Raw genomic sequence first — 27,364 nt, 5'->3', positions numbered from 1 at the left:
CCCAGCACCAAGTGGTTATCAGTGACCAAACTGCCAGAAATTGGTTATATGAAGTCAATCTTGACGCTCGTATATCACTAAGAGTTCCAGCTCTGCGACGTGGAAATCGAGGGCTCCTTTTATTGTAAGCTAGCACACTTTTGTAGTGGACCAACAATCAGTGTACCTACACGTGTTTTGTTTTCGGATGAGTCTCAATTCGAATCTTATCCAGATTCAAGAAGACTGCGTGTTTGGTGAGTTCCTGGTCGCTAGAGTCGACTCCAGAATCCTGAGGCAGATCATTATCTTATCAAGGCGGAATGATAATGGTATGGGCTGGAATTCGCCTAGGCGGAAGAACAGATTTTGTGTGGATACGAGGCAATTTAAATGCGGAGTAATACCGTGACGAGATTGTGCACCTTATGGTCATTCCTCATCGACCGCAACTCGACCAAAATCTTATGTTCGTGTATGATAATGCATGTGCACACTCCGCAAGACTGGTGATGAATGTGTTCCGCGAGATCAATTTCACCATATTATAGTGGCCTGCTGAGTCCGTCGATCTCAATCCCATTGAGCAAGCGTGGGATTTGCTCAGGAGAAGAGCTTTTAGTGATTTTCCTCAAAATTTTAACACGGAAGAAGAACTTTTATTACATCTTTCCAGAGTATGGAGGCTTATTTCACAGGCGACAATTGATACCCTCAATCTCAGTATGCCACGCCGATGGATATAGAGCCGTCGCTTAGAAGATTCCTCAAAAGTTCTTAGGAATATTCTTTTTAATTAATTTTTACTTATACTTACTACTTTTTATTTTTATTTACATGAACCTTTTTTTTTGGTTCCTAGCACGGTTAAGTAGTTTTTTTTTTCAATAACAAGCCTTTTATTAAATTGCTAAATTAAAATCAATATTAAATTACGCTTTTATTAATGTATAACATTTAAGGCGAAATAATATTGAATTTATATAACACTATTTTTCTCTTGTTTCCTAGACTTTGTTGAGTAGTGTATATTGGCCCAGTAGGAACCTCCAGCCTTCAATCTGATTAAATTTAAACATTTTACACACTTTTAACATATTATTGTTACACTCCGTGGCCCTCGCCGATAATAGCGCCTACCCGAATGTGGTGGCTTCGGTTCTTGAAAGATCTCGATGTTTCCAGAATGTAGCGGAAACTCGATAACGGACCCCAATTTTACTAGAGTTCCTGATCATTCCGGATCTTTCGAGAATGTTCCACAGACATCAATGGTATATGCCGCCGGGTATATTAGGTGCGCGCGCGGCCGCCGCGTGTAAATCCATTCGACCGCGCGAAATAGAGACGGCCGCGTTCAGTTCTGACAGACCTAGAGGACGACATAACTCTGAGTTTTATGAACTCGTGCTTACTCCGTATTCGGCGTAGTTTTTAAAACTCTTACAGTCCCTAAGACCGCAGTTCCGTCCTCGCCGCCTTCCCCGTCCCCCCGACCCTTCTAATAGTCCCAGCCGCGTGCAGACGAAATGGTATTGGTTAGATCGTAGGTTGTTACATATTACGAATCTAGAATCGTTGAAGTCTTATCCTCTCCCAGTGACTGTTCTCGAGGATCGTGAGCCGTTTGTGGGTCGCCCTCGGCATGGTGACTTAATTTTCAAGGGTGTCGAGAGCCTAAAGCACTCACCCGAAAGTCCAATGTGTTTGTATTAGTCGGCCCTGCCAGGCAAATAGTTATTCTAGTGTGTGTTTTAACAAATAGTTATTATAGTACCTTTCATTACGCCGCTTTCAATGTAGCTCTTGTTCTTTTTAATAATAATATGAAGATAAGTAATATCCTATAATTGGCAAAGCAGTTTATGTAATAATATATTCTTTTAGCGGCGTACAGGTTGACACCACTATAGAGGAACGATGTTACGTTCCTCCATGGAAGGGGAAGATTTCCAGTCACGCAGATATTGCGCCTGACCAGCCGCAGCCCCTCCGACGGCTCCTATTCGGCGGTGGTATATATAAATTGTGCCGCCACATTCTAAACTGATATGTACAGTAAGTAAGTTGGTAGAGGTCCGATTAAAATAAATTCTTTTTAGTGGTACATATTTTGTATTGTGTAAGTATTTGAAATTTGAATGTACACAATATGAGGTAAGAAGTAGTTATGTAAGATGTATCAATTAAAAAGTTTGCGTATTACTATAATTTTATTTGAAAATTATGCTAAATGCATTATTACATGGGTAAGGAAATGCAACGACTACACTACATTATACATAGAATATCATTGATATATGCTATAGAACACTAAAGTAAACGAATTACGCAGACGCATTGATTTCTGTGGTTTTTTTATCACCCGTCGTGTTTAACAAACCATCATCATTTTCTCTCTCCACATTGTCTTCAACTTTTACTTGCTTTTCGCTCTTTCGAAATTTGTCATACCTGTCAAAATTAGAAGTATTATTGTTATTATGATGATGATTAGACGTTCGTGTCTTCGTATACATCGATGTGTTCAGGGCCCTTATTCTGTATGATAGTGTAAACGCGTAACGCGGCCGTGTCATGTTATCTTCGAGAAATGTGTGTGGAATGGTATTCTGTAAGCCAAATTTCTATAGTCCTAAACATGATGCGTTGTGTTAAGTGCTTGTTACGCACTGTCAAAATAACGTGCGGGATAGAGAATAATGCCCCAGATGACTAGCGTTAGACGCGCTACATTTATTTTTTAACCGACTTCAGAAAAGGAGGAGGTTATCAATTCAACGTGAATGTTTTTTGAAAATTCTTTCTACGTTATGATTTAAGTATCAATGTTTTTTTTATAAAAGCAATAAAAAGGAAACAGATTTTTATCCTATCAATGTTCGTTGGTTATTCAATAAAGGCATGCATTTGACTCAAACTCTTAAGTTCCACTCAGAGGAAGTTGTGGGCACCTAGGTTATTTCATTAATTACCTATCTAAGTCATCCTCATCGTCACTTCCCTCATTGCCTTGAGTATCAACTTCTCTAAGCAATTCACCAATATCTTTGTCCACATCAGCCCACAATTTGTCTTCACTTCCTGCGAAATAAAATACAAATATATATTACGTATTGTTATTGCATTGAAATATATATTATGTACATATACGAGTGTAACACGATAGACTGTTCAACTAAAGTAGGCTACATAGGTCAATAGAAGATCTCGTTTAATGTTTGTATATCTTTTAAACCCCCATGCATGTTACCCAAAATTGCGTAGATAGTTCAAAATTTTTTTTTTTTTTTTTTTATGAAAGTTGATCTAATCACTTAATTAACTTCGGAATTAAATCTAAACTAAGACGGCTGCCCTGTGAGAGGTACTTTAAAGGACATGAAATATCTATTTTGTTATGCAATTTTTTGATAGCCCCGATGATTAAAACAATTAATTTAAAAAAGAGTTTTATGATTTTAATTATTTCTGATTTCGTGAGACTGCTGCATTTATAGTCCGGTCAATCTAGAACTAAAAATGAGAGCGAAGGTACATAAATTCCCATCAAGCTGAAAATCAGTAAGGTTGTTAAAAATATAATTAAAAATAAAATTTGAAAGTTCCCATCTTTCCCCTGTATGGAAAAAAAATATTCAAGGTCAAAGGTAAAAAAAAAGAGTTTTTCGCAATTTTCAGCGAAACGGTAAGTTTTATCATAAAAATATCTCAGACAAAAATTGTAGATCATAAAATAATCTTCAAAAAATGTATCCATACTTTTTTTCCTACGAGCTACCGTTTTTGAGATATAACGATTCAAAAAGTTGTTCAAGTTGTTATCGTCATAATATGCATGAGTGTGCCACGTATATACATCTCTTATCTAGAGTTATTATATATGTTGAAATATTTTTCTATCGGTGATTGTAATATATACTTATAAAATATACATAAGTTAAAACTATAAGAATATCAGGTCAAATTGTGGCTTGGTTATCAGCTAGACCCTACAGACTGGGGTTAGAAGTTGGTCGACAATACATTGGAACCAGTTCAAACTTTACTCCCACCTGCACCGGAAATTCTGCTGAATACAATTTTTTGCAACTGCAAAAAATGAGATGCAGTGCTAAATGTTGTTGCAAAAAAGTCGGACTGTTTTGTTCTCTGGCATGTACAAACTGTCAAGGCCGGTCGTGCTCCAATGTTGAATCACTAACAGAGGAGGATTCATTTGATTCCTACGAGGATACATCGCTATTGACGCAATTTACTTGCACTCAGAATGAAGAAGAAGAAGAAGAACGAGAAGAGTTTGACGGTTACAATTCAGACGAATAAAATTCACCACTTTTTTTATTTACATCGCTTTTTATCTTTTCCAATATTTACAAATTTCCGTAATTTTGCAATAGTTTCAAACTAAACAGGATCACAACTGACCGGTGGAGTAGGCCTACGGGGGAAACCACGTTAAAAAAACGCGCTAAGTACACGACCTCATAGGTGGGGTGGAACGTGTGCATATTATGACGATTGAAACTTGTACAAGTTTTTGAATCGTTATATCTCAAAATCGGTGCCTCATAGGAAAAAAAGTATTGATACATTTTTTGTAGATTATTTTATGGTCTACAATTTTTGTCTGAGATATTTTTATGATAAAACTTGCCGTTTCGCTGAAAATCGCGACTCATTTTTTGACCTTTGACCTTGAATAAAACATTTTCCATACGAGGGAAAGATGGGGAACTTTCAAATTTAATTTTTAATCATATTTTTAACAACCTTACTGATTTTCAGCTTGATGGGAATTTATGTAGCTTCGAATGTTTAAATTGACCGGACTATTATGTTTATTTAAAATATGTAACGCACTGGAAATACATCACGATCCATTCGCGCGGCTCTGTGCCTACCCCACGCGGAATATATGGTCGCGGCTATACCTCGCCCCGCGCTCACTCTCCCGCTCCCGCAGCTGCGCCGCGTCCACGCGGCGCGCGCGTCTCCAGTCGGCCCGCAACAACACGACGCGACATAGGTCTGTGTATGTACTTAACTTCGAACCGAATAAAACTTTATAAATTTTACACCCGCGTATATTATTATATGCCCCCCAACAACATTACATGGCGCCCAACTAGAGGCAAGTACTACGGACTGAGATCGCGAGTGCTAGTGAGTACCTACCTAGTAAACGCGACTCGTCAGTGTAACGGACATAGCGTAAAATAAAATTTACGTGGTGCGTTTACTTCGTCAAGAAGAAAGCATACGAAGATGCCGCGGACGACTCGGTTAAAAGCTAAAAACACCGACGGAGCCGGCGACGAGTCAACGGACGAGGATCAACGCTTAGAGGCTTTACAAGCCACGCACTCGGACCCCGCGGCAACGCCGAATACGGGACGCCGCGACGACTTAATCGGGATCTCCGAAGAGCAACTGGCGAGGCTGATCGCCAATGTCATCGGAAGGGTCGGGACACCGCCGCCAACCGGCGAGCGAGGAGGCCTCACTCCGACCCCATCGACCGTGACTTGCTCAGCCCTGAGTTCGTCAGGCAATTTCTCCCGATGTACAGCTCGATTCGACGGCGCCGCTCGGAGTGCCGATGAACTGGAAGCCTTCGTGGACAACGTCACCGTGTATAAAGAGTGCGCGTCGGTGAGCGACGAGCATGCGCTGCGTGGCCTTGCCATGCTGCTTGCCGGAGAAGCCGCCGTTTGGTGGCGCGGCGTAAAGGCAGCGGTGACGACGTGGGATGAGGCGATACGACGACTACGAGCGATGTACGGCACGCCACGCCCGGCCACAAGATTCTTCGCGAGATTTTCTCCCGCGAACAAGGCGACGAACGAGTGGACACTTTCGTTTCGCGAGTGCGCGCTAACCTCGCGAGGTTACCTTATAGTGTCCCCGAAGAGATGCAAATAGATATAGTGTATGGATTACTAAACCGTAGAATTAGGAAACGTGTGACTCGTGAAAGTGTTGCTGCGGGACTCGACGGTCTCCTCGAGCAAGTCAGGTGTGTAGAGGAGTCACTGGGCGAGGTAAGGTCTTTGTTACACAATCCGAGCGGGGAAGGCACGAGCGGTTTTAAACAAGCGGGTAGTTGTGATACAGTTGTACCCGTCACGTCTAATGTTCCCAAAGATGTTAATACCTCCTGTTCTAGTTCAAACGATAATAATAATTCGTTACAAAAACGCGTGAGGCCGCGGTGCGCTTTTTGTAGGCGGTTCGGCCATTCTGTAGAAGAGTGCAAAAAAAAGCCGAAAACCGATGATAGTGAGACACAAAAGGTACCCCTATCATGTTATGGGTGTGGGCGACAGGGAACGATTCGCTCAAAGTGCCCTCACTGCAAAAGCGGAGTCCCCGATAAGGTGAGTTTCCAAAGCGTTTTTACCCAGGATTTTGATCCGGTACGGCCTGTCATAAAGATACAGGTTGCTTCATTAATGGGCGTCGCCGTACTAGACACCGGCGCCACCGAGAGCCTCGCTAGTCCCGGGTTATATAGAATATTAGTGAATAACGGAACCGTTTTCAAAAAGGCGCAACGGTCTATATGTCTTGCAGACGGCACTCAGCAGGTACGTACTGTTTTGTCATGTGAAACGACTGTCACTGTTTGCGGACGCGGTATCACTACGACTTTTTTAGCGATGCCGGAAGCAAATAATCGTACGCTCCTGGGCCAAAACTTTATTGCTCAAGCAGGCATCCTCCTTAACCTCGCGCAGAGCTGCTGGTATTTTTCGGACACACCAAAACAAAAATATCCGTTTACGCGTTCGTATAGCCTTACGAAAACTAACGATGCAGAATTAATGCTAGCTAATACGAGTCACCTCACACTGACCGATAATGAGGGATCCAAGCTGTCACCCTCTCAACGGACACAGTTGAATCAGCTGATAGTCAGCAGAGCTGAACGATTCGCTACTGAAGGACCTCCAACTACCTATGCTACCCATCGCATCCGGGTGGATGAGAAGGAGGAGCCGACCGCTTCCCCACCGTACCGGATGTCTCAAGGTAAGAAGGAGCTGTTGGATGGCGAGCTCGAGAAGCTGCTGCGTGCAGAGGTGATAGAGGAGTGCGAGTCGCCCTGGGCGGCTAATGTAGTTCTAGTCTCGAAGAAGGACGGCGGCGTCCGGCTGTGTGTAGACTACCGTAAGCTCAACGCCGTGACTAAGCCCGACCGGTATCCGCTTCCGCGCCTGGAGGATGTACTCCATGCTGCCAAAACGACCAGCTACATGACGACACTCGACCTCCACTCTGGCTATTTCCAGGTATGCGTCGCGGAAGAAGACCGCGACAAAACGGCTTTTGTCACACCTTCCGGCACATTTAGATTTATCAGGATGCCCATGGGTCTACGTAATTCAGGTGCCACATTTCAGCGGCTCATTGATAGGTTCAAGTCGAACTTGAACGTCCATCGCCGAGCTCCGAATTCTGATGGTGCCGAAGTGTATGGATCAGACCTCGTAGGCAGTAGAACCGTGACGATTTTAGGTTATCTCGACGATCTGATAATCCTATCGCCATCTTTCGAAGAGCATATCGAGGACCTCGAAGCAGTCTTCGAGAGACTCGAAATGTTCAGTCTGCGGGTTAACAGGAAGAAGAGCTGTTTCGCTTGTGATTCAGTGAAATTCTTGGGTCACATAATCGTTCCTGGCGGACTGCAAGCGGATCCAAGCAAAACCTCTGCGATTGCTGACATGCCTGAGCCGAAGACCGAGAGACAGCTGAAGGGATTTTTAGCGACCTCCAGCTGGTTCCGGCGCTTCGTGCCTGGGTACGCTAACGTCGCGAAACCCTTGACAGATCTGCTGAAGAAGAACAGCAATTGGCAATGGGGAGACGCACAGCGGACCGCTTTTGAGCGCTTGAAAGAGCTCTTGATCACCGCGCCGATCCTCCGCCAGGCCGATGAGTCCAAACCTTTCTCCCTTATGACAGACAGCAGCGGGTACTGTCTCGGCGCAGTTCTGATGCAGGGGGAGGGCCCCGATGAAAGACCCATAGAGTACGCCAGCCGCCTCTTAGAGCCGGCTGAGCGAAATTACACCACGACCGAACGGGAAGCCCTCGCTGTTGTCTGGTCAGTGACAAAGTTTAGGGGCTATATAGAGGGGTCCGAAGTAGTGGTAAAATCTGACCATCAGCCTCTGCGATGGCTGATGAACCTTAAATCTCCCAGCGGCCGCCTTGCGAGGTGGGCCCTAACCCTCCAGGCTTACAATTTGCACATACAATACACTCCAGGTAAGGTCAACGTGATAGCCGACACGTTGAGCCGCCCCGCCTGTTGCGAGGCAACCACAGGTGGATGCGAGATATGTCTGGCAACTGTCGATGTGCCGCGCAAGTCGCCTAGTGAGGTACGCGAGAATCAACTCAAGGATCCCGAACTAAAAGGTATCATAGAGGACCTAGAGGATACCGACGATTTGTTTAGGGGGAGGAGTTGGTCAAATCGCGGGTATTTGATATCGGATGGAGTATTATATAGGTGTACACCCGAGGCCGAAGACCTCGATTCCGCCTGTCTCGTGGCTCCAAAGCACGAGAGGGACGGTGTCCTTGCCGACTACCATGACGCTCCGACTGCAGGCCATTTCGGCGCCGAGCGGACGTTGCAGCGTATCAGCAGGAAATATTACTGGTCAGGTATGAGAGCTTTTGTTTACGATTATGTAAAACACTGCTCAGCTTGTCAGCGGTATAAAGCTGATAATAGAAGACCCACGGGACTGCTTCAAACACCCGCACCAACTCGACGGTTTGAAGTGCTGTCCGTGGATTTGTTCGGCCCTTTGCCGAAGACATCCAAAGGGTCGCGCTGGATCTTAATCGCAGAAGACACGTGTTCTCGATGGGTCGAGCTTTTTGCTTTAGAGAACGCCACCAGCATTGAATGTGCTGAGACGCTTATATCCGAAGTATTTCTGCGATTCGGGGTCCCGCGTAGGATAATTAGCGACAACGGGGTTCAATTCGTTGCAGAAGTGATGCAACAAGTCTGTCACGTGATGGGGATCAAGCAATGCTTGACGCCGTTGTACCACCCTGCCGCGAACCCCGTTGAAAGGAAAAACCGCGACCTGAAACCGCAACTGGCTATACTGGTGGGCAAAGACCATTCATCATGGGATTCGCACCTCGGAGCCATAAGATTCGCGATGAACTCCGCCACCACGGCCAGTACGGGCTTTTCACCAGCTTTCCTCACTTTCGGGAGAGAGCTGCGCGCGCCAGCTGACGTCGTGGCCGATATGAAGACCATCGTGGATAATGATAACTTCATTGCTAATGTTACGCCCTATTTGCGTAAGTTGTCGACAGCGCTCCTCGACGCTAGGGATGTTCACGAACGTGGTCAGTCGCTTCATAAGCAGTATGCAGACGAAGGTAGACGTCCACCCCCAGAATACAAGGTGGGTGATTTAGTCCTAATAAAGACACAGGGGATAAATGATGCGGGCCCTGGGCAATGCGCCAAATTTATACCACGGAGGGATGGCCCTTATAAGATCAAAGAAGTGGCGAGCCCTACCACCTATTTGTTAGTGAATACCCGCGGTGGCGAACAGGTTGGACGTTACCACGTGTCTCACTTGACTCCGTTTGTCGGCGATGTTGAGGCCCCCGTTAGAGAAAAGCGCAAACGTGGCAGACCTCGTAAGGTAGCAGGTTCTAGTCCGAACGCGAGGACGACCCGTTCGAACTAGAGGGGGAGTATGTAACGCACTGGAAATACATCACGATCCATTCGCGCGGCTCTGTGCCTACCCCACGCGGAATATATGGTCGCGGCTATACCTCGCCCCGCGCTCACTCTCCCGCTCCCGCAGCTGCGCCGCGTCCACGCGGCGCGCGCGTCTCCAGTCGGCCCGCAACAACACGACGCGACATAGGTCTGTGTATGTACTTAACTTCGAACCGAATAAAACTTTATAAATTTTACACCCGCGTATATTATTATATGCCCCCCAACAACATTACAAATATTAATTTGCTAAAATTCTTGTACTAATTTACCTATCCATTTCTGAGGGTTTCCATCATACAGAAAAAAATCTAAATGAACCCTAGACAGCTGTTAATTTAGATAGGTAATAAAGTATGTACTTATGTTAAATATGAAGGAACTAATTATTACTAGTTGCCTCGCTAAAATTTATTATTAGATACTATAGTGTTAAATTGCGCATAGTATAGGCCAAATAAAGGGAAAATTTAAATTATTGGAATTTACAATGTACAACTGATAGTGGATAAGAAGAGAGTGCAAAGGTAAAACTGACAATCTTAAAATAGGTAAGTATTATTACTTCACTTATCTTTATGAACGAACGGAGTTGCATAAAAAAGCAATCTAATTGTTGTAGGTACATATTGAAAACGAAAAATGATTAAAGCAAACTCAATGGGCCAAGTTGCAACCTTTTTGTATTAATATCCTTAATATTTGTAATATTAGGTCTTTACATATTATGAAATTGGCGTTTTGTCATACTGGCCACTGAGATCTGAAATATCTCCTCTTTGTTAAGAATGCCAAATTCAAATTTATAAATGATTTAACCCGTCATGACTTGTCAAACAGCTACGCGTGTGACGGAAAAATAACCTTATTATGTAGTATATAAGGTTATAATCCCGTGACACACGCAAATGTCATGTAGCTGTCTTGGCTCGCCGGCGAGCCACGAGAGACCAAGAGTTAACTGGTACATTTGAGTTCCCAAAACAGTGATTTATTTGTTTTTCCCTATATCCTATTTTTTCCAATAAGCCAAAGCCGTTGAAAAGAACGAGATAAATGTTATGTTGCTAATATCCGCTTTTCGGCCACCACGGTCACCTCTATGATGCCGAATTAAAAAATTAACACTTAAAGCATCGGAATGTTTGCCGGCAAATATGACAGCTACATGACATTACGCGTGACACCTTATTATCTATAATATAAAAATAAGTTGGGTTTTCCTTCCTGACGCTATAACTCCAGAACGCACGAACCGATTTCCACGGTTTTGCATTCGTTGGAAAGGTCTCGGACTCTGTGAGGTTTATAGCAAAGAAAATTCAGGAAAATTTTCAAGAGAAAAGCAGGAACCAGGGAAAATAATTTTTCACATACAGCGCCATGTCTGATACATAGCATGTACTAAAACGGTGCCAGTACGTGGTGTGTGAGTATCCCTCACGAAAATAAGTACGTTTCATTTTAAGTAGATGGCGCCGGTGCGTGATACATTGTTTGACAGCTATTCATTGTACTCTGCTCAGTTAATTTTTGTGTCGGATAGCCCTTTGTTCGTGGAGTGCTATAGGCTATATATCATCATGACCAATAAGAGCCGAGCAGTAATGAAACGTTGCAAAAACGGGGAAAATTTATTACTTTTGAGAGCTTCCGTTGCGTGCGCTGCGTAAACGGTTAAAGTTATGCAACAATAATGTATGACAGGATTGTTCCTCTTAAAAAGTTCTACAAAAATATATTATAAAACAAAGTCCCCCGCTGCATCTGTCTGCATGAACGTGTTAAACTCAAAAACTACCCAACGTATTAGGATAAAATTTGGTATGGAGACAGTTTGAGACACTGGGAAGAACATAGGGAAAATATGTAGCGTGACTTTTATAACGGAAAACTTTAGTCCGAAAAACTTTATAACGCGGGCGGAGCCGCGGGCAAAAGCTAGTGTAGTATATAAGGTTATATTCCCGTGACACACGTAAATGTCATGTTTGCCGGCAAACATTCCGATGCTTCGTGGATTAATGTCAAATGTTACAACTTGTCAACGCGCAAACACAATTTGGTAACGTTATACTTGTGTCAGAAGGAATCGCAACACAATTAAATTTCTTGCTGTCAAAGACGGTTTACACTCAAATATAATAGAAATATATATTATGCTTGTTATTGTTCTGAGGTTTTTCCCTTGATCGTTTTTTCTTTCGCGTCTTTTATGTCGCACAACATGAAACATGACTATATTTTCAAGTATGCCTTCCACCGTGGCACCAGTGCTGCAGAAACAGATCGAAGGATTATCTATGTGTATGGTGCTGGTATCGCAAAAAAGGTAAGTTTTGGGTTCCAATGTTTTCATTCTGGAAATTTCGACCTGCAGAACAAAGCTCCGCAGACGGCTGGAGACCAAGGTGGATAATGAGGAATTGCTATTGTGGAGACGGATCCATCGCAAATCACTTCAGAGCTAGCTACAGGCTTCGGTATTTGTTATAAAACTGTTTTTATTCCACTTGAAGCAAATCGGGAAATTAAAAAAAAAACTTTAAAGGTGTGTATCAACCAGTAAACAGGCACCGAGTGGCTGTTTGCCAAATCAAAAATTTACTCATAAAAAATATTTGTGAGAGTTTGGTGGACTAGTGCCTGTGTCCTTCACTACAGCATTTTAAAATCTGGCCAAACGATTACGCAATATATCTATTGTCAGCAACTGAACTTGCTTCAACAGATTAAGGCGCGTTGGGGTAGGATCGTAGGAGGTGTAACATCATATACTTAAATCAAATAACTTGCAATTGTGTTACAATTTTTTTTTTCGGACAACACTACCTGCGACCCCATCTTGTTCCCTACGTACCACTAGTTCACATGAGTAATTCCGTCAAGTAAATAATGTTTACGGTGCCAACAAACAGAATATCGGTATTTCGAAGTTCCCTGGCAGATCCGGATTAACCCCATGCAAGAATTTGCCTAATTTTAATTGAGTATTTACTGTTTTTAATTAATTTTGTAGCTATATAGTATCATAAAGCAAATAAATCTTGTGACTTGTTTATTCAAATATGTCGAAACACGTATATTTCCTGACATCGAATCTTTACACATACAATTATTTATCGTTAAAGAGCGGATTAAACTCGTTCGATCTAGCACTTGTAAAATATTGCAAGTTTTTGTCAAAATTTACACACGAAGACGTCTGATCTCAGTAATTATATTTTTTTTTAGCTCAGGTGAATGGTCGATTTTGTTTATTTGTTATTTATTTACACGTGTATGTACTATTTCTTCGAATATTTTTAAAAATATCTACAGTGTCACTAATGTGAGGTAAGATCGTACGCCTAGAACTATTAAAAAAAAAGTAAAATTTTTTTTTTAATTTAAACGGTTTTATATTGCAGATAAATGTACTAAAAGCTAAAAAATAATTTCATGGGTACAGTCATGGGTACCAATATGTATACATTGTTATATTTTCAAAATAAAGTAACTCGTAACCTACTCACTTTCTGGAAATATCTATGGTCACATAAATTCCTAAAAATGCAATATACATTTATGTAAACACCTATGACAAAAGATGACATTTTTGAAATATACAAATTTTAAACACATGCATTGATTAAACTAAAATAAAATCGTGGGGCACGTCCACTTTAAATGAATTTTGGATGACCTTGGGATTAACTGTATCATATTCATAGAATAATGAAATGATAACTTTAAGATAATCTTTGATAGTTTTAAGGGTAGTGAAGATTTTACAAGGCAAAACCCGTCAAATGTCTCATGCAAATGAGTTCATGTTTTTGTTTCAGTTTGTGATGGATATACTTTCGTTCGTCAACCCCATTCATGGACGACACTTGCTACTTACCACTAGGTGGGTGAAGTCACATGCCATGTCTTTCGATTGTAGATATTGGACGTGCCCCACGATTTTATTTAAGTTTAATCAATGCATATGTTTAAAATTTGTATATTTCAAAAATGTCATCTTTTGTCATAGGTGTTTACATAAATGTATATTGCATTTTTAGGAATTTATGTGACCATAGATATTTCCAGAAAGTGAGTAGGTTACGAGTTCCTTTATTTTGAAAATATAACAATGTATACATATTGGTACCCATGACTGTACCCATGAAATTATTTTTTAGCTTTTAGTACATTTATCTGCAATATAAAACTGTTTAACTTAAATTTTTTTTTTTTACTTTTTTATTGCTATCTCAGAATTATCTATCGTGACATTTTAATTTGTAATCCGTACATAATTTGACTAAGTACGGCTAAATTTGTTGGATATTTGTCCCAAGTATTTACAAATTGTACTAGGAATCAAATTTTTTTTAAATAAAGTATGCGCGCGTCAGCCCTGCCTGTAAAAAGACCCCCACCGCAAGGACGGCAGGGTGTGAGTGTTTATCCCCAAAGGTACTTATAAGCCAGGTCAGAGCTTAGCTATCCGAAAAAAGTAGATAGAGCCTTTGGCACCCTCCCTCAGACCTAGCGTATTATAGGCGACATTACGATTCTACTCTGCGTCATGCTGCTGCGGAAACAGCCCGTCACCGATACTGCATAGCGGCCGACTAGTCTAATTTTGACCCATGTTGTGATTCCGTTAATGCGGAGCATCCCAAGACTTTTTTAGGGCACGTTTAAATTATTCTGCATACAATCCTGCTTGGCGCTCTCATTGTGCGAAATATCTGACAAACGTTAGATTTTATTCGCGTTCTATAACCTGATCTGCGGTTACAGACCGTGGTTGCTACCACTGTTGACACCAAAAAGTATCATCTGACGTCGCACAGTCTGCCTAAACCACCGTGTTCTTCGTCCTCGGGCGGGTCCTTCTAGAGTCTGTTATTCTACATAACACAGTAAACTATGGCTGACAATAATATTAGTATGTATGAACGGCAGTGTCCAGAAATGAAGAATACTGGGAAGGAATTGCATTTAAATCTATACTCTATACTATTATATAAAGCTGAAGAGTTTGTTTGTTTGAACGCTCTAATCTCATGATCTTCCGGTTGTAACTGAAAAAATATTTTTGTGGTGGATAGCCCACTTACTGAGAAAGGCTGTATAGGCTATATATCATGCTATGACCAATAGGAGCGGAGCAGTAATAAAAAATGTTGAAAAAATGGGGAAAATTTATTACTTTGAGAGCATCCGTTGCGTGCAATGCCTTAACCATTGAGTTGTTATGATTAATTAATTATTAATCATGAGTGACGGAATTGTTCCTCTTAAAAAAATATAAGTATTATAAAACAAGGACCCCAACCACATCTGTCTGCCTGACTTAAACCGATAAACTCAAAAACTACCAAATGGAATCGATAAAGTTTTGTATGGAGATAGTTTAAGACCCTGGAAAGGACATAGGCTACTTTCTATCCCGGGAAAATATATAGCGGGACTTTTATCTCGGAAACTATACTAATATATAAAGCTGAAGAATTTATATGTTTGTTTATTTGAACGCGATAATCTCAGGAATTATGAGTTCGAATATAAAAAATATTTCAATGGTGTAAAGCTCATTTATCGGGTAAGGCTATAGAGTATACATCATCACGCTATGACTGTTAGGAGCGAAGCAGTAATAAAAAAAATGCAAGAATGGAGAAAATTTATTTCTCTTGAGGATTTCTGTTGCGTGCGCTAAGTAATCGGTTAAAGCTATGAAATAAATATGTATGATGAAATTGTTCCTCTTAAAAAGTTCTAAAAATATATTATAGAACAAAGTCCACCGCCTAATCTGTCTGCCTATCTGAACGCGTGATACTCAAAAATTACCGAACGGATTTAGATAAATTTTGGTATGGAGAAAGTTTAAGAAGACCTTGGGAAGAATATAGGCTACTTTCTATCCCGGGAAAATATAAAGCGTGACTGTTAAAACGGAAATCTTTATCCCGAAAAAACTATAGCACGGGCGGAGCCACGAGACGAGGGTAATATATAATAAATTATAAAAGATAAATTATAAATGATAAAAACCTCTATCTTTCTAGACGTCAATTATAGTCGATCAAGGTCCGCTTATTGTTTGTTACTATGTTAAAATAGTATTTTGGGTTGAAAATGGGCAACAACTCTTCATAACAGTAAATATGCATATAAACCGGCTCAATCCTCGAGTCTTCTCACATCAAATCAATGTGATGATACCAAAAACTAGAAATTATAATGCAACAAACTGCAATCTCAGAAAAATATAGAATTATTAGCAACTAAATGTTTTAAATATTCAACAATTAAACATCATTTTTAGTGTATTTTTGTGATTTTTGCATAAAAAACTTAAATAAAGACAAGAAATACTCTATGTACAATACATTAATTGCAAATTCTTAACATTATAAAATGAAGAAGTATAAAATAGTAAAAAAGATGCAAAAGCAATTAAAAAACATAACATTATAAATTGTATGTACTATATTCTTAAGTCTGATGAGGTATACATTCTTACCTTCTTTACGGACTATTGATTCCATTCCCAAAAGAAAATAACAAAAATCGGTTCGAAACTTCGGTATAGCCGCTAACAAACCTAGTTGTAATTACTAAATATTCCCCTTAAATCAAAATATAAGGAAACAAAATTAATATTTTACTCATCATTCTGTCATACCGGACACATTATTCGTTTCGGCGCCATTGTCAACTTTCTTCTTGTTGTCATCAGACACCTCAGGTTTCTCCGCTACTTTATCAGCAGGCTCAGCTACAGCAACAACCTTTTCTTCTTCTGGAATCCAATTTCATATTGAGCACTTAAAATAATTGGACTTTCGACTTAAATATTGCATCTGAATTTATACTATTAATGTAGAATGAAGTTTAAGGATAGGGAAAAACATTTTTTTTTTATAGTCATTAAATAATAAAAAAACAATTTCAATTCCTAGTTTTCCATGACCTGCTGGGCCTACATAAAACGTGTGAGCGCTCATGTCGCGTTACCTATTTTAACAATTTGGAATTAATATGAAATAGTTACTCGGCGTAATAATGGTAGTATAGTAGGAATGAAGTAATACCTTTCTGCTGGTGCAGCTGGCGGTGGATGCGCTCGGCGTGCTTGCGCAGCGTGCGCGTGTCGCGGTGCTGCACGTAGCGGCCGAGGTGGATGCGCAGGCGACAGTGGCGCCGCAACGCCTCCGCCTCCTCCGCGCCGCCCGGCTCGGCGCGCGGCAGGTACAGCCGGCACAGCTCGCACCACCACACCTACATTACACAACACAAATATTCATTTACTAGCTTTTGCCCGCGGCTCCGCCCGCGTTATAAAGTTTTTCAGGCTGAAGTTTTCCGTTATAAAAGTAGTAGTTTCCCGGGAGCCTTTGTTCTTCCCAGGGTCTCAAACTGTTTCCATACCAAATTTCATCTTAATACGTTGGGTAGTTTTTGAGTTTAACACGTTCAGGCAGACAGATGCAGCGGGGGACTTTTGTTTTATAATATATATTTTTAGAACTTTTTAAGAGGAACAATCCCGTCATACATCATTGTTGCATAACTTTAACCGTTTACGCAGCGCACGCAACGGAAGCTCTCAAAACTAATAATTTTTCCCCGTTTTTGCAACATGTTTCATTACTGCTCCGCTCCTATTGGTCATAGCGTGATGATATATAGCCTATAGCACTCCGGGATCAAAGGGCTATCCAACACAAAAAGAATTTTTCAGTTTGGACCGGTAGTTCCTGAGATTAGCCATTACTGCTCCGCTCCTATTGGGTATAGCGTGATGATATATAGCCTATAGTATTCCACGAACAAAGGGCTATCCAACGCAAAAACAATTTTTCAGTTTGGACCGGTAGTTCCTGAGATTAGCCATTACTGCTCCGCTCCTATTGGGTATAGCGTGATGATATATAGCCTATAGTACTCCACGAACAAAGGGCTATCCAACGCAAAAAGAATTTTTCAGTTTGGACCGGTAGTTCCTGAGATTAGCCATTACTGCTCCGCTCCTATTGGGTATAGCGTGATGATATATAGCCTATAGCACTCCACGAACAAAGGGCTATCCAACGCAAAAAGAATTTTTCAGTTTGGACCGGTAGTTCCTGAGATTAGCGCGTTCAAACAAACAAACAAACAAACAAACTCTTCAGCTTTATATAATAGTATAGAAGATATGCTGATCTACCGACCTAACTTGTCCTCACGTAACACCATTGACGTATATTCTAGACATGAATGTCCATATAAACTTTTGTTCAAAATCTGACCTAAATGGTAACCAAAACGTCACTGTTATAACATATTTATTCACTTGAACAAATAATTTAACTTATTAGATTAAGGTTATAGCTTAAGGTCCATTTTTCATACATTTTGTTTCACCTTTAATCTGGGTAACTAAACAAGTATTGACAAGTAAAGAATTTAAATTCACGTCTAGTTAGTTATTAGTTCTCGCAGTTGAAAGAAAAACGTAAAAATAATTAATATGCATGGATATTTCGGCCTTTAAAATTTCGTCGTATTAAATTTGGACCTTAAGCTATAACCTTAATATTTTTTATTCAAATGCAGTTTAACATTTAGACTTGAGTTTTTATATCATGAGCGCCACTCCGTACAGAACCCTAAAAGCTGTCAATATGAACCATATTAGACAGTTTGAATGGATTGCAGTTCAATTCAGTTGAACAGTGACCGCCTTATTACAAAACGAGGTTTAACTAAAAACTCTGGTTTAAACCTATGCAAATTACGGTTTATATAAAAATGGTATTACAAAAAGTGGTTTAACGATAAACCATGGACTATTTGATGGTTTAATCCTAAACCTCGGCGGCCCCTAGTTTGACGATGGTCTAAATCGTAAATGTCAAATCAAATTTCAAATCATTTGGCAGATTATCTCTTAAATTGGCGTCTGTTTCGTTGTCTCGTGTTATTTTTTATCGAAAATGGATATTAACGTGGTAGATTCCGTCGATATTGAGGATATTGAAGCCGTTGAGCTACTGGAAACGCCACGCCTACTCAATAAACTCGACTCAGTACTCCAATTTTCAGATTTTTTTTTTCTTTCGTTGATCCATCACTATAATACAAAGAGTCAATTGTTCTATACAATAAGACACTGATAATAAATTTCAAAGGTATTTGCCAAAGTCACCGCAATAGTTTTCTTTTAATGTTAAGGTTTCATATAATGAGCGGGAAGCTTACGTTTCGTAACACGCATTTTGATGTATTACCAGCTAATACAACATTATTCAAAACTTGAAACCTAAACAAAATTGCAATCGAAGTTACAACTATTATTGATCTTGGAGCAAAATAACCAAGTCTGAATATTTTTTATACTCCTAAATATTATTTAATGATTAACATTGTATGAAAAGGTTTTCTTTTTTGAGTATATTGAACGTTGCGATTGAATGATGTCGTATTGAACGAATGTTGTTTGTAATTATTTGTGGTTTATATATAGGCCATGGTTCAAATGGCGGTACTAAGAAGTCTACGGTTTTTATGAGTTTTGTAATACGAACAAATTTAAACCGTGGTTTCCCAGATAAGCCTGGTTTTGTTAGTACAGGTTTAAGCTAAGGTTTATTTCGCTTTTTGTAATAAGACGGTGAATGTTCGGAGCGCCAAACCTAGTTACGTAGTACATATATATTGATGCGTAACACTCACCTCCATCTTTTTAATGTGTTCGCTACCAATATTGATTTCCACTTTAGGTTTTTTAGGCACAGATTCATCTTTTTTCTCACCACCAGAATCTTCATCTTCAACTTCTATAAAAAAAATAATTATATATTAAATCTATCTATCTAAATGGCAATTTAGTAATGGATTCCAATTTAGTACTATAATAAAAAAGTACATTATTTGATCATACCATCTACATCACCCACAGAATCAAGCGTCATGAAATTGTCCAAATCGACATCCATGCCTTCATCTCCACTCCCAGGCTTTGGGCTAGCACGGCGCACAGTTTGACTTGCTTTTTTCTGTTGAACATAGCCATACCATTATTAACTTGTTATGATTATTACTAAGAATATACTATGACGATAGATGAATATACTACCACATACAAAATATGAACACTGTACATTCTATAAGTGGTAGACTCTAAGGTGGTTTCAGCCAAGAGAAGTTATTGTTGAACTGATAATTAGAAGCACTATGAAATATATCCACCATCACCCACCTTAAGGTGCTCCAGGGAGCAAATATGGTGTTCATATATCATGGGTGATCGGAACGTAATGTGGCAGATGCGGCAGAAAGGCATTAGGAATCGCTTCATGGCGCGGTGCGTGTCGGTGAGGTTGTGGGCGTGGCGCGACGTGCGGTGGTTGAGGCGGCAGACCAGGCAGAACGTGGTACGCGCCGCCAGTTCTGCGCCCGCCGTCGTCTCCAGCTCGCGCTGCGCTGCGCGCTGCGCAATGCGCATGCGTAATAACTGCGCCTTGTGCCGCCGCGCCACCGCGCTCATTGCAGCGCGGTGCTTGCCTGATATCAGATGCTTTGCATATCCCTGTTCAGTCATTAAATTTTGCTATTATTGACACTATATAATTATTGTATCATACTTGATCATATTAATATGATTTTGAGAGCTCTATTTATTTCTTATTTGTTTTCAGTAACTATTATAAATTACTTTACTGAAGGACAAAATATATACCTACCCCAAAAGTGGCAGATTTCTCTTTGCAATGAACGCAGACTAAATTGACGTAAGGACGCGCGCGGGGAGGTGGTGCATCGGAAGCGGCATCAGCTTCCTTGTCCGTTTCTTCGCCTTCTCCACCGTCAACATCCGATACATTATCCTCGACCTAAAGACAGATATTACAAAGCTAATAAACATATTACAAGTACAAAAAAATCAAGCTGCAAGAATCACCGTGTCACAGGTGTCATAAAAATAAAATATGACTAATCTAGTATAATCTAATCGGATGGATCAATTTACTAATTCTATTTTGTTGTGTTATTTGTTGTCAGGAGAAGATTCTTATATAAGAAAAATTTAGGAAACTTGAGCGAAACACTAGAAAATTTAAGAAAACTTAACGGCCGTATTAATTTTACATATCTGTCGGATATTTGAACTAACTGTCAGCGATTGACAATGGGCGCCGCAAATTCATACTTAAAACAGAACAGCGTCCGTCGGTCTTTAGTTTTGCTATAACTCAACGACGGGTTGACTCGATTTTAATGTATATTTTGTCGTTGGCTATTATTCAAGGGTGGTTTTTAAAAAATAAATAAATAGAAAAACCCAAAAGAATAGCTAACAAATCCAAAATTAGTTTTTATGTATGGGAACTGCCTCATCAGATTACTTTTTACCGAATCGGGGACCGGCCTATACTTGATTTTGTACATTATTCTATATGTAATGGTTAATAATACGAAAAAGAAGCACTACTGCGAAAACTGCATAAAAATTGGTTAAAAAATGAGCGAGTAATTCATATTTAATATATTGTAATGTGCAGAAGTGGGCGTGATGTGGGGATATCGCTTCATCTCTTTTTTTCGCACGCGTCGTAATTCCCGATGACGTCACATGTGGATATTTCGTCTCTTTTGTGTTTCTTGTTAATTACCCTTTCCACCGAAATTCAAAGACTTATAACTTGTTGATTTTTTACCGGATTTTAATAATTCCTTCTGTGTTATAAATTACATTATGTAAATATTTGATAGTAGTAAAGAACAAAAATGAGTCCGGTACCCTATTGTATGCATCAATTATACTTTATAATAATATGTAACTTCCAACTGTTTCCATATACATTTTTTTGGTATGAGATCTTAGAATTCAAAAATGTAGAAGGGAACTCATCAGAATTAGAAGAATAATTGTTTCTGTGTTAGGCCATAGTATTATAGCTTCAACATCCTTTTACATTAATAAAATTGCTGTGGGACCCTGGACTTTTCTAGCATACAGACGGAAACACCTCAAAATAAAATAGTAAGTATTTAGGTGGTTTTTCTGTATTAGGGTTTGTCTATATAGAGATAGTATATAGGATATACAAAAACAAAACCTACTTCAAAAGATTAATGCCTTGTTCATGAAAATAGGCTCCGTGTTCCAGTGGTTAAAATATGTTTTGGTATGTTGATATGTAAGATTATTAATTTATAATATATAATATAAAAATAATAATTCATGCAAACTATATTTTTTTTATTTGAAAAACTACTCCTAAAGTAAAAATCGGACGGAGTTGCCCGGGTTTGGAATTTGTGGACTGTGAGCAATGTGGCGAAACATTGACATTTTAGAGAACTTTATTAGAAGAACTTAGTTAAATCTAATTTAGGTACACTTTGTGAATAACTTTGAGCTGCCATTATATTAATCTACTAGGTGGTCCTCGCAGAAATTGATTATGTTGCGAATAAAGTGATTCAAATAAATAGTAGGCAATATGAAGTTCACCAAGTCAGATGACCTGATGAATGTGGTGTTACGATGACCAAGGGAAATAGAGATAATTTTTTATACATATAGACTAGTTTTTGCTTGCAGCTCCTCGCGAGAACACCTTTTTCCAGGATAAAAGTCCCACTTTATATTTTCCCGGGATAAAAAGCAGCCTATAACACTCAGGAGTATTGTACCTGCCTATTGGTAAAAAAAATCAAAAGCAGTTTTTGTACTTCCTGAGATTAGCGCAATAAAAAAACTAACTCTAAAGCGTGTGTAAAGCCGAAGCTGTAGATAGATAGATAATAATTTAATCACTTTTTTCAATATATGTAACCCTAATTTCATTACACTGTAATAAATGATTAATGGTTTTTCATTTTACAAATATGTACTTTTTATATAAAACTAGCGACCCGTCCCGGCTTTGCCTCGGTTGCAGAATATCAGGGCCTCAAACTATCTCCATAAGAAAGTGCTCTGTTTCAACTGAGAAAAAATATTTTCCGAGACAAAGTCCCACTTTATATTTTTCCGGGCTAATAATTAGCCTACGTCTTTCAGTTGACCTCAAACTACCTCCATACCAAATTTCATCGAAATTCGTTTGGTAATCTTGAGTTATCGTGTTTAGACAAACCGAGGCGGCGCAGTGGGGCCCTTTGTTTTTTAAAATGCAAGGATATAATTTAAGTATTGCGTGTGTGCAACGCGAAAAAATCACAAAAAAATGGTACAATTATTATTTTAAACTGTGTGATAAATACCTGGTGAAGCGTGTTAAATAGGTGAGGGAATAAATGTTTACTAACCTTTGGTGATTTAATTTTGGATTCCTTTTTTTCTTCTGTTGGTTCTTCTTTTTCTTCAGCATCCCATTCCTCCTCAGTAGATGATGCTTCTTCTTTTGACTTTATAGAACTGTTTTCGAAATATTTAGATTATTGTAAAACTCGAGAATTGTAAATATTGTCTAATGTACTTAACTAATATTTATTTTTCCTTAAAACACAAGACCTCATCATCAACTGAAATATAAAATACATAATATACACATAACAATATGTATCAATTGTTCATGGTCACAGCTCCATATTAAATGGTAGATGATTGTTTAAAACTTTTCTATTATCATTGCGCTCATCTATATCAGTAGTGTAAGCTTTAATCATCAGTAATACAAGATCAAATCATTAAAATCCTCATTCTTTATTACCAGAAGGTGCTGTACTAAAATATTCCCATTGATAGGAGGTCATATATGTTCTGTCACATCATACACTAAGTAAAAGCATTGGTACTCATTGTGCCAAATTACCTTCGCCCCTTGACGCTTCTGAACGTTCGAGTGAACCCCAGCGATCTTTCGCCAAATCGCCTTGTGGTAAAGGAAGCGCGCGAGCGTGTTGCGCCACGGAAGGGGGCTCGCGTACGCAACGAGCGGCCGCGGAATGCGCGCCGCGGACGCACGGCCGTACGCGCCGCATCACGGGGCGGGCCCATTCCGCTCGGCTTGCGGTAGCTTTCTCTGGCGGGTGACCGTCTTCTGTCCTCGCCACCAAAAGACCTTCGCTCGTTGTAACTGTCTTGTCTGGCGCCGTACGATCCGCCATAATGGCCGCCGCCGTCATGGCTACGTCTATCACTTGAAGAACCCTGTACATAACTCTCTATGGATCTAATCTCATCTCTTAAAAACCAATGCCATTAACAAAGCTAACAAGGAATTGTAAATAGTCCACTCATGGTGTTTATTAGTTGAAACTTAATTTCAAAACCTCCTCATTGCTCATCTTATAGAAAATTGCAAAAAAAACCTTTTCAATATCTGGATAATCTGTATCATGTTCTGAATGTATTTCCATTTGTTACAGGATTGTGCTATGCTTTGGCAACAGTTTATATATGCAAAATTATCACAATATGTAATTTGTAAACATAGAGTAAAATTGTGTTCTGGCATTCTTTTTTCTGATACATTTTAGTAAAAATCAGTCATATGCTTGTGGCTTAAATTTATTTTGCCAACAATTATAGAATGATATTTCACATACTAACATTCAAAAATATTTCCACTGTGGGTAAATTGGAAGTCTGCTTCACAATAAGTACCAGCCATATAATATACTGCCAAAAAGTATGCAAATTTACTATTTACCAGGTATATTCATTGTCTTGGTCTCATTCACAATAATCCAAAATTATAACTAAACACACCCAAAATCTTTTGTCACAAGTATTAATTAAAACATAATATTGTAAAATTCTTGTAGTATCAGTCATTTTGTTTTATGGTGTAATTAGTTTAACTCTTACTGGATACATTTAGGTATTTCATTTCAATTTTGAAATATTTTTGTTAAATTCTCAATAATCATTCTCAAAGTATTTACTCTTTATAATTAATCATTTCAAACACTATCTGTGTTTTATCCATCATCAGCATTCCCATCACTTAATTTGTTTTGGCAGATTTCATTACAGGATATCTGTTATAACATAGTTTTGAGCGGAGCCAGTTATGTAACCTGTGCCATATTAAGAAAAGAAGTTTGCAGCAATATTGTATTTTCCTCCCTTTTCAGACTGTTTCAGTTATAATAATTGCAACGTTAAATAACTATTTACCTGGAAAATATATTCTATTAATACTGACCTCCATTCTCATCCTTTTTCGATCAGGAGATCCTGACCGGCCTCCATAATCCCGGTTGGAATAGTTGGTTGAATTGTCCTTAAACAATCATGTTTCTATTCAATAATTTATTACAAATAACTTAGTTTACACTGTCCGATATTAAATATTATTAACTTACAGATCTATAAGGTTTTTTATAAGAATCATCCATCCTGTCTCGGCTACTGTTGTATCTGCTTCCACTACCACTTGTATAACGGGATTCATTATTGTAAGACGAGTATCCACCGCCACGTCCTCCCCTGCTCTCGTAGGAACCTCGACTACTTCCTCCTCTGTAAGAGCCTCTATAGCCGCTACCACGCCCACCGTTGTAGCTGCCTCGTCCGTAACCTCGGCCTCTTGATGACATCTACAAAAAATATATTTTCAATATACCATGTACACAACTGTAAAATAAAAAAAGTATTTGGATCTAAAGGAACATTGCTTTGGATGCCTTAAAGAGCGTAAAATCCCAAAGGATAAATTTAGTGGTATAGAAGATATGTGCAACATATTAATGAGTACCTCTAATCTCATTGACAAGACAATCTAAAATTATGTTTAATTTTAGGTAATTAAATTTCGCGTACAACATAAGTACTCAGCGAGATACTGCTCAAAAATTTACATTAGGTGTATATGACATTTTATCCTAATTCAATATCTAATTCCTGACTGATTTCTCGACACGCATGCAAGGTTAAATATTACTAATTTATTGTTGGCTTCATTGCTGCATTAGATTGTTTTGTATAACTAAACGGCGTATAAAAATTCTAGGAGTAAAATGGCGTCCGCATCGGTCTCGATGCTAAAAGAAATAGTACGATACCGCTGTCACACCATTAAAGAGAAGAATTATTATCATTATTTATCGCTCCTTACCACTTATTTTATAGCTGAATCCTGATGAAAACACCAAAGAAATGAAAATGTGAAAAACGTGTTCCCTAAGTACTACCAAATAAAAATATAATGAATACTATTTGCTACCAGAGACCAATATACCAAAGAGAATATAAACTAGTTTGCTACTGCGTATGGGTTGAAAGTTGAAACTCGAACAGCTCAATGAACTAGAAATTAGGGGTAAAGTGAAGTGTATTAATATCGTAATAGTTAAATATAACAGGTATGGACAAATAACGAGCGATAGCTGGTACGAAAAAAATACAATACAGTTCCAGTTCCCCAGGATGGTCATAAGTTTCTTTTCACACTGTCAATGTATTCTTAATGAGGACATTTTCATAAGGAACAAAGAGTGTTATGGTACTGGTGGCATCTTGTAACAGCTCGTTCAATTCTACATGAAATTACTAATTCAGGTTTAGTCAACATGCAACATTCCTACTAGTAAGAGATGACATAATATGACTCTAGTAAGAACCTGATCAATATTTCGTTGGTCCAATAAAAACATAAACGGTAACAAGTTAAACGGTGACTATATAGTAAAAAGTCATTACCAGTTATTTTGTAACCGGATTTGGGATGATATTTTTATTGTCACTGGAACAGTTGTTACAAGTATTTAATTTGCCTGTTATGGCTCAGGCCTAGGTAATGAACAATCTAGTTTATTGGTCTCTGGTAATGAACGTGGACAATCGATTTTTAGAGGTTATGGCTTGAGGCTAGCATCCGTTTGTCAGATCTGAATTTTATTCTGAAATATAAATCCTATGCCGGTTGTATAAATTCAGCCAAAGGGCAAGTGTCCAAATCCTAATAGACAAAAGAAAAATATTTATCAATATTTATGGAACGTGCACTGTAAAAAAATTGACACAATTATTCAAAGAGAATTATAATATATATGGAAATAGAGAGCCTACTCGTTGGGTTTTTGTGCCAATCGATATTACGGCTGCTTCATACTTGTGAGGTAGAGGGCGTTCGCGATTTTCGTTGCGTTTCACGATTCAGGATTATTGTGTTTTATTATTTTGCAAACGGTTTTAAAATTGCAGAAGACGGCAATTCAAGTATTAAAATACTTACAAGCAGATCTGTATCCGCTATGCCGTCGTAGTATAATATTTCTGACATCTTATTTACAGTGTACTTATATCATTAACAATACATAATAATTCGATAGTAATAAGATCTAAGAATAAGATCGTTAATCAGACAAACATCATATTGAAAATATGGTTTTTATTTCATTTTTTATGATATAACATTTTGTGTACAAAAATACTTAAGATAAGTACTAATAACATTCACATTCAATATTAGATTTACAAAGTATTATGTCTCTATTATGCTATGTAAGGTCTGATAATTTGATTATCAGATAAAAGTTATTCATAATTAAATTATAGTCAATTTAAAAGAGAACGAAACTACTTTAGTGATGAAACTGACATTTTATACTGTAAAACTTTATCTGAAAACTGAAAAATCATGCCTAAGAGTTGAAAAAAATATTGAAACATGT

At 38.9% G+C, this 27,364-nt stretch overlaps 1 protein-coding gene across 2 annotated transcripts; it reads right to left on the bottom strand.

The window, feature by feature from the left end:
• Positions 1–2,173: 2,173 nt before the first annotated feature.
• LOC115455615 (zinc finger protein on ecdysone puffs) lies at positions 2,174–26,010 on the bottom strand. Of its 2 annotated transcripts, none has more exons than XM_030184255.2 (13): positions 25,807–26,010; positions 25,055–25,288; positions 24,895–24,972; positions 23,557–23,894; positions 23,051–23,159; positions 20,476–20,625; positions 19,992–20,321; positions 19,674–19,788; positions 19,466–19,569; positions 16,840–17,026; positions 16,431–16,547; positions 2,955–3,063; positions 2,174–2,433 (listed from the first exon to the last, which is right to left on the bottom strand). In XM_030184255.2, the coding sequence occupies exons 2-13, from the start codon at positions 25,286–25,288 to the stop codon at positions 2,307–2,309; spliced, it is 1,998 nt and encodes a 665-aa protein (XP_030040115.1). In that variant the 5' UTR covers positions 25,807–26,010; the 3' UTR covers positions 2,174–2,306. The 2 variants fall into 2 exon arrangements, with proteins under 2 accessions (XP_030040115.1, XP_030040109.1); XM_030184249.2 differs by lacking the exon at positions 25,807–26,010 and adding an exon at positions 25,447–25,473.
• Between the last annotated feature and the right edge of the window lie 1,354 nt (positions 26,011–27,364).

This window comes from Manduca sexta, chromosome 10, assembly GCF_014839805.1.
Source record: "Manduca sexta isolate Smith_Timp_Sample1 chromosome 10, JHU_Msex_v1.0, whole genome shotgun sequence".
Taxonomy (NCBI): Eukaryota; Metazoa; Arthropoda; class Insecta; order Lepidoptera; family Sphingidae; genus Manduca; species Manduca sexta.
This window is presented reverse-complemented; position numbering and strand designations above follow the sequence as displayed.

Bases quoted from the DNA above. Each gene is read 5' to 3' on its own strand.
- LOC115455615 (XM_030184249.2), bottom strand. The intron at 23,895-24,894 runs GTCAGTATTAAT...AGTTATGTACAG, and splicing joins GAAAAAGGATGAGAATGGAG to GGTTCTTCAAGTGATAGACG. The intron at 20,322-20,475 runs GTAGGTATATAT...ATGACTGAACAG, and splicing joins AGAAATCTGCCACTTTTGGG to GGATATGCAAAGCATCTGAT.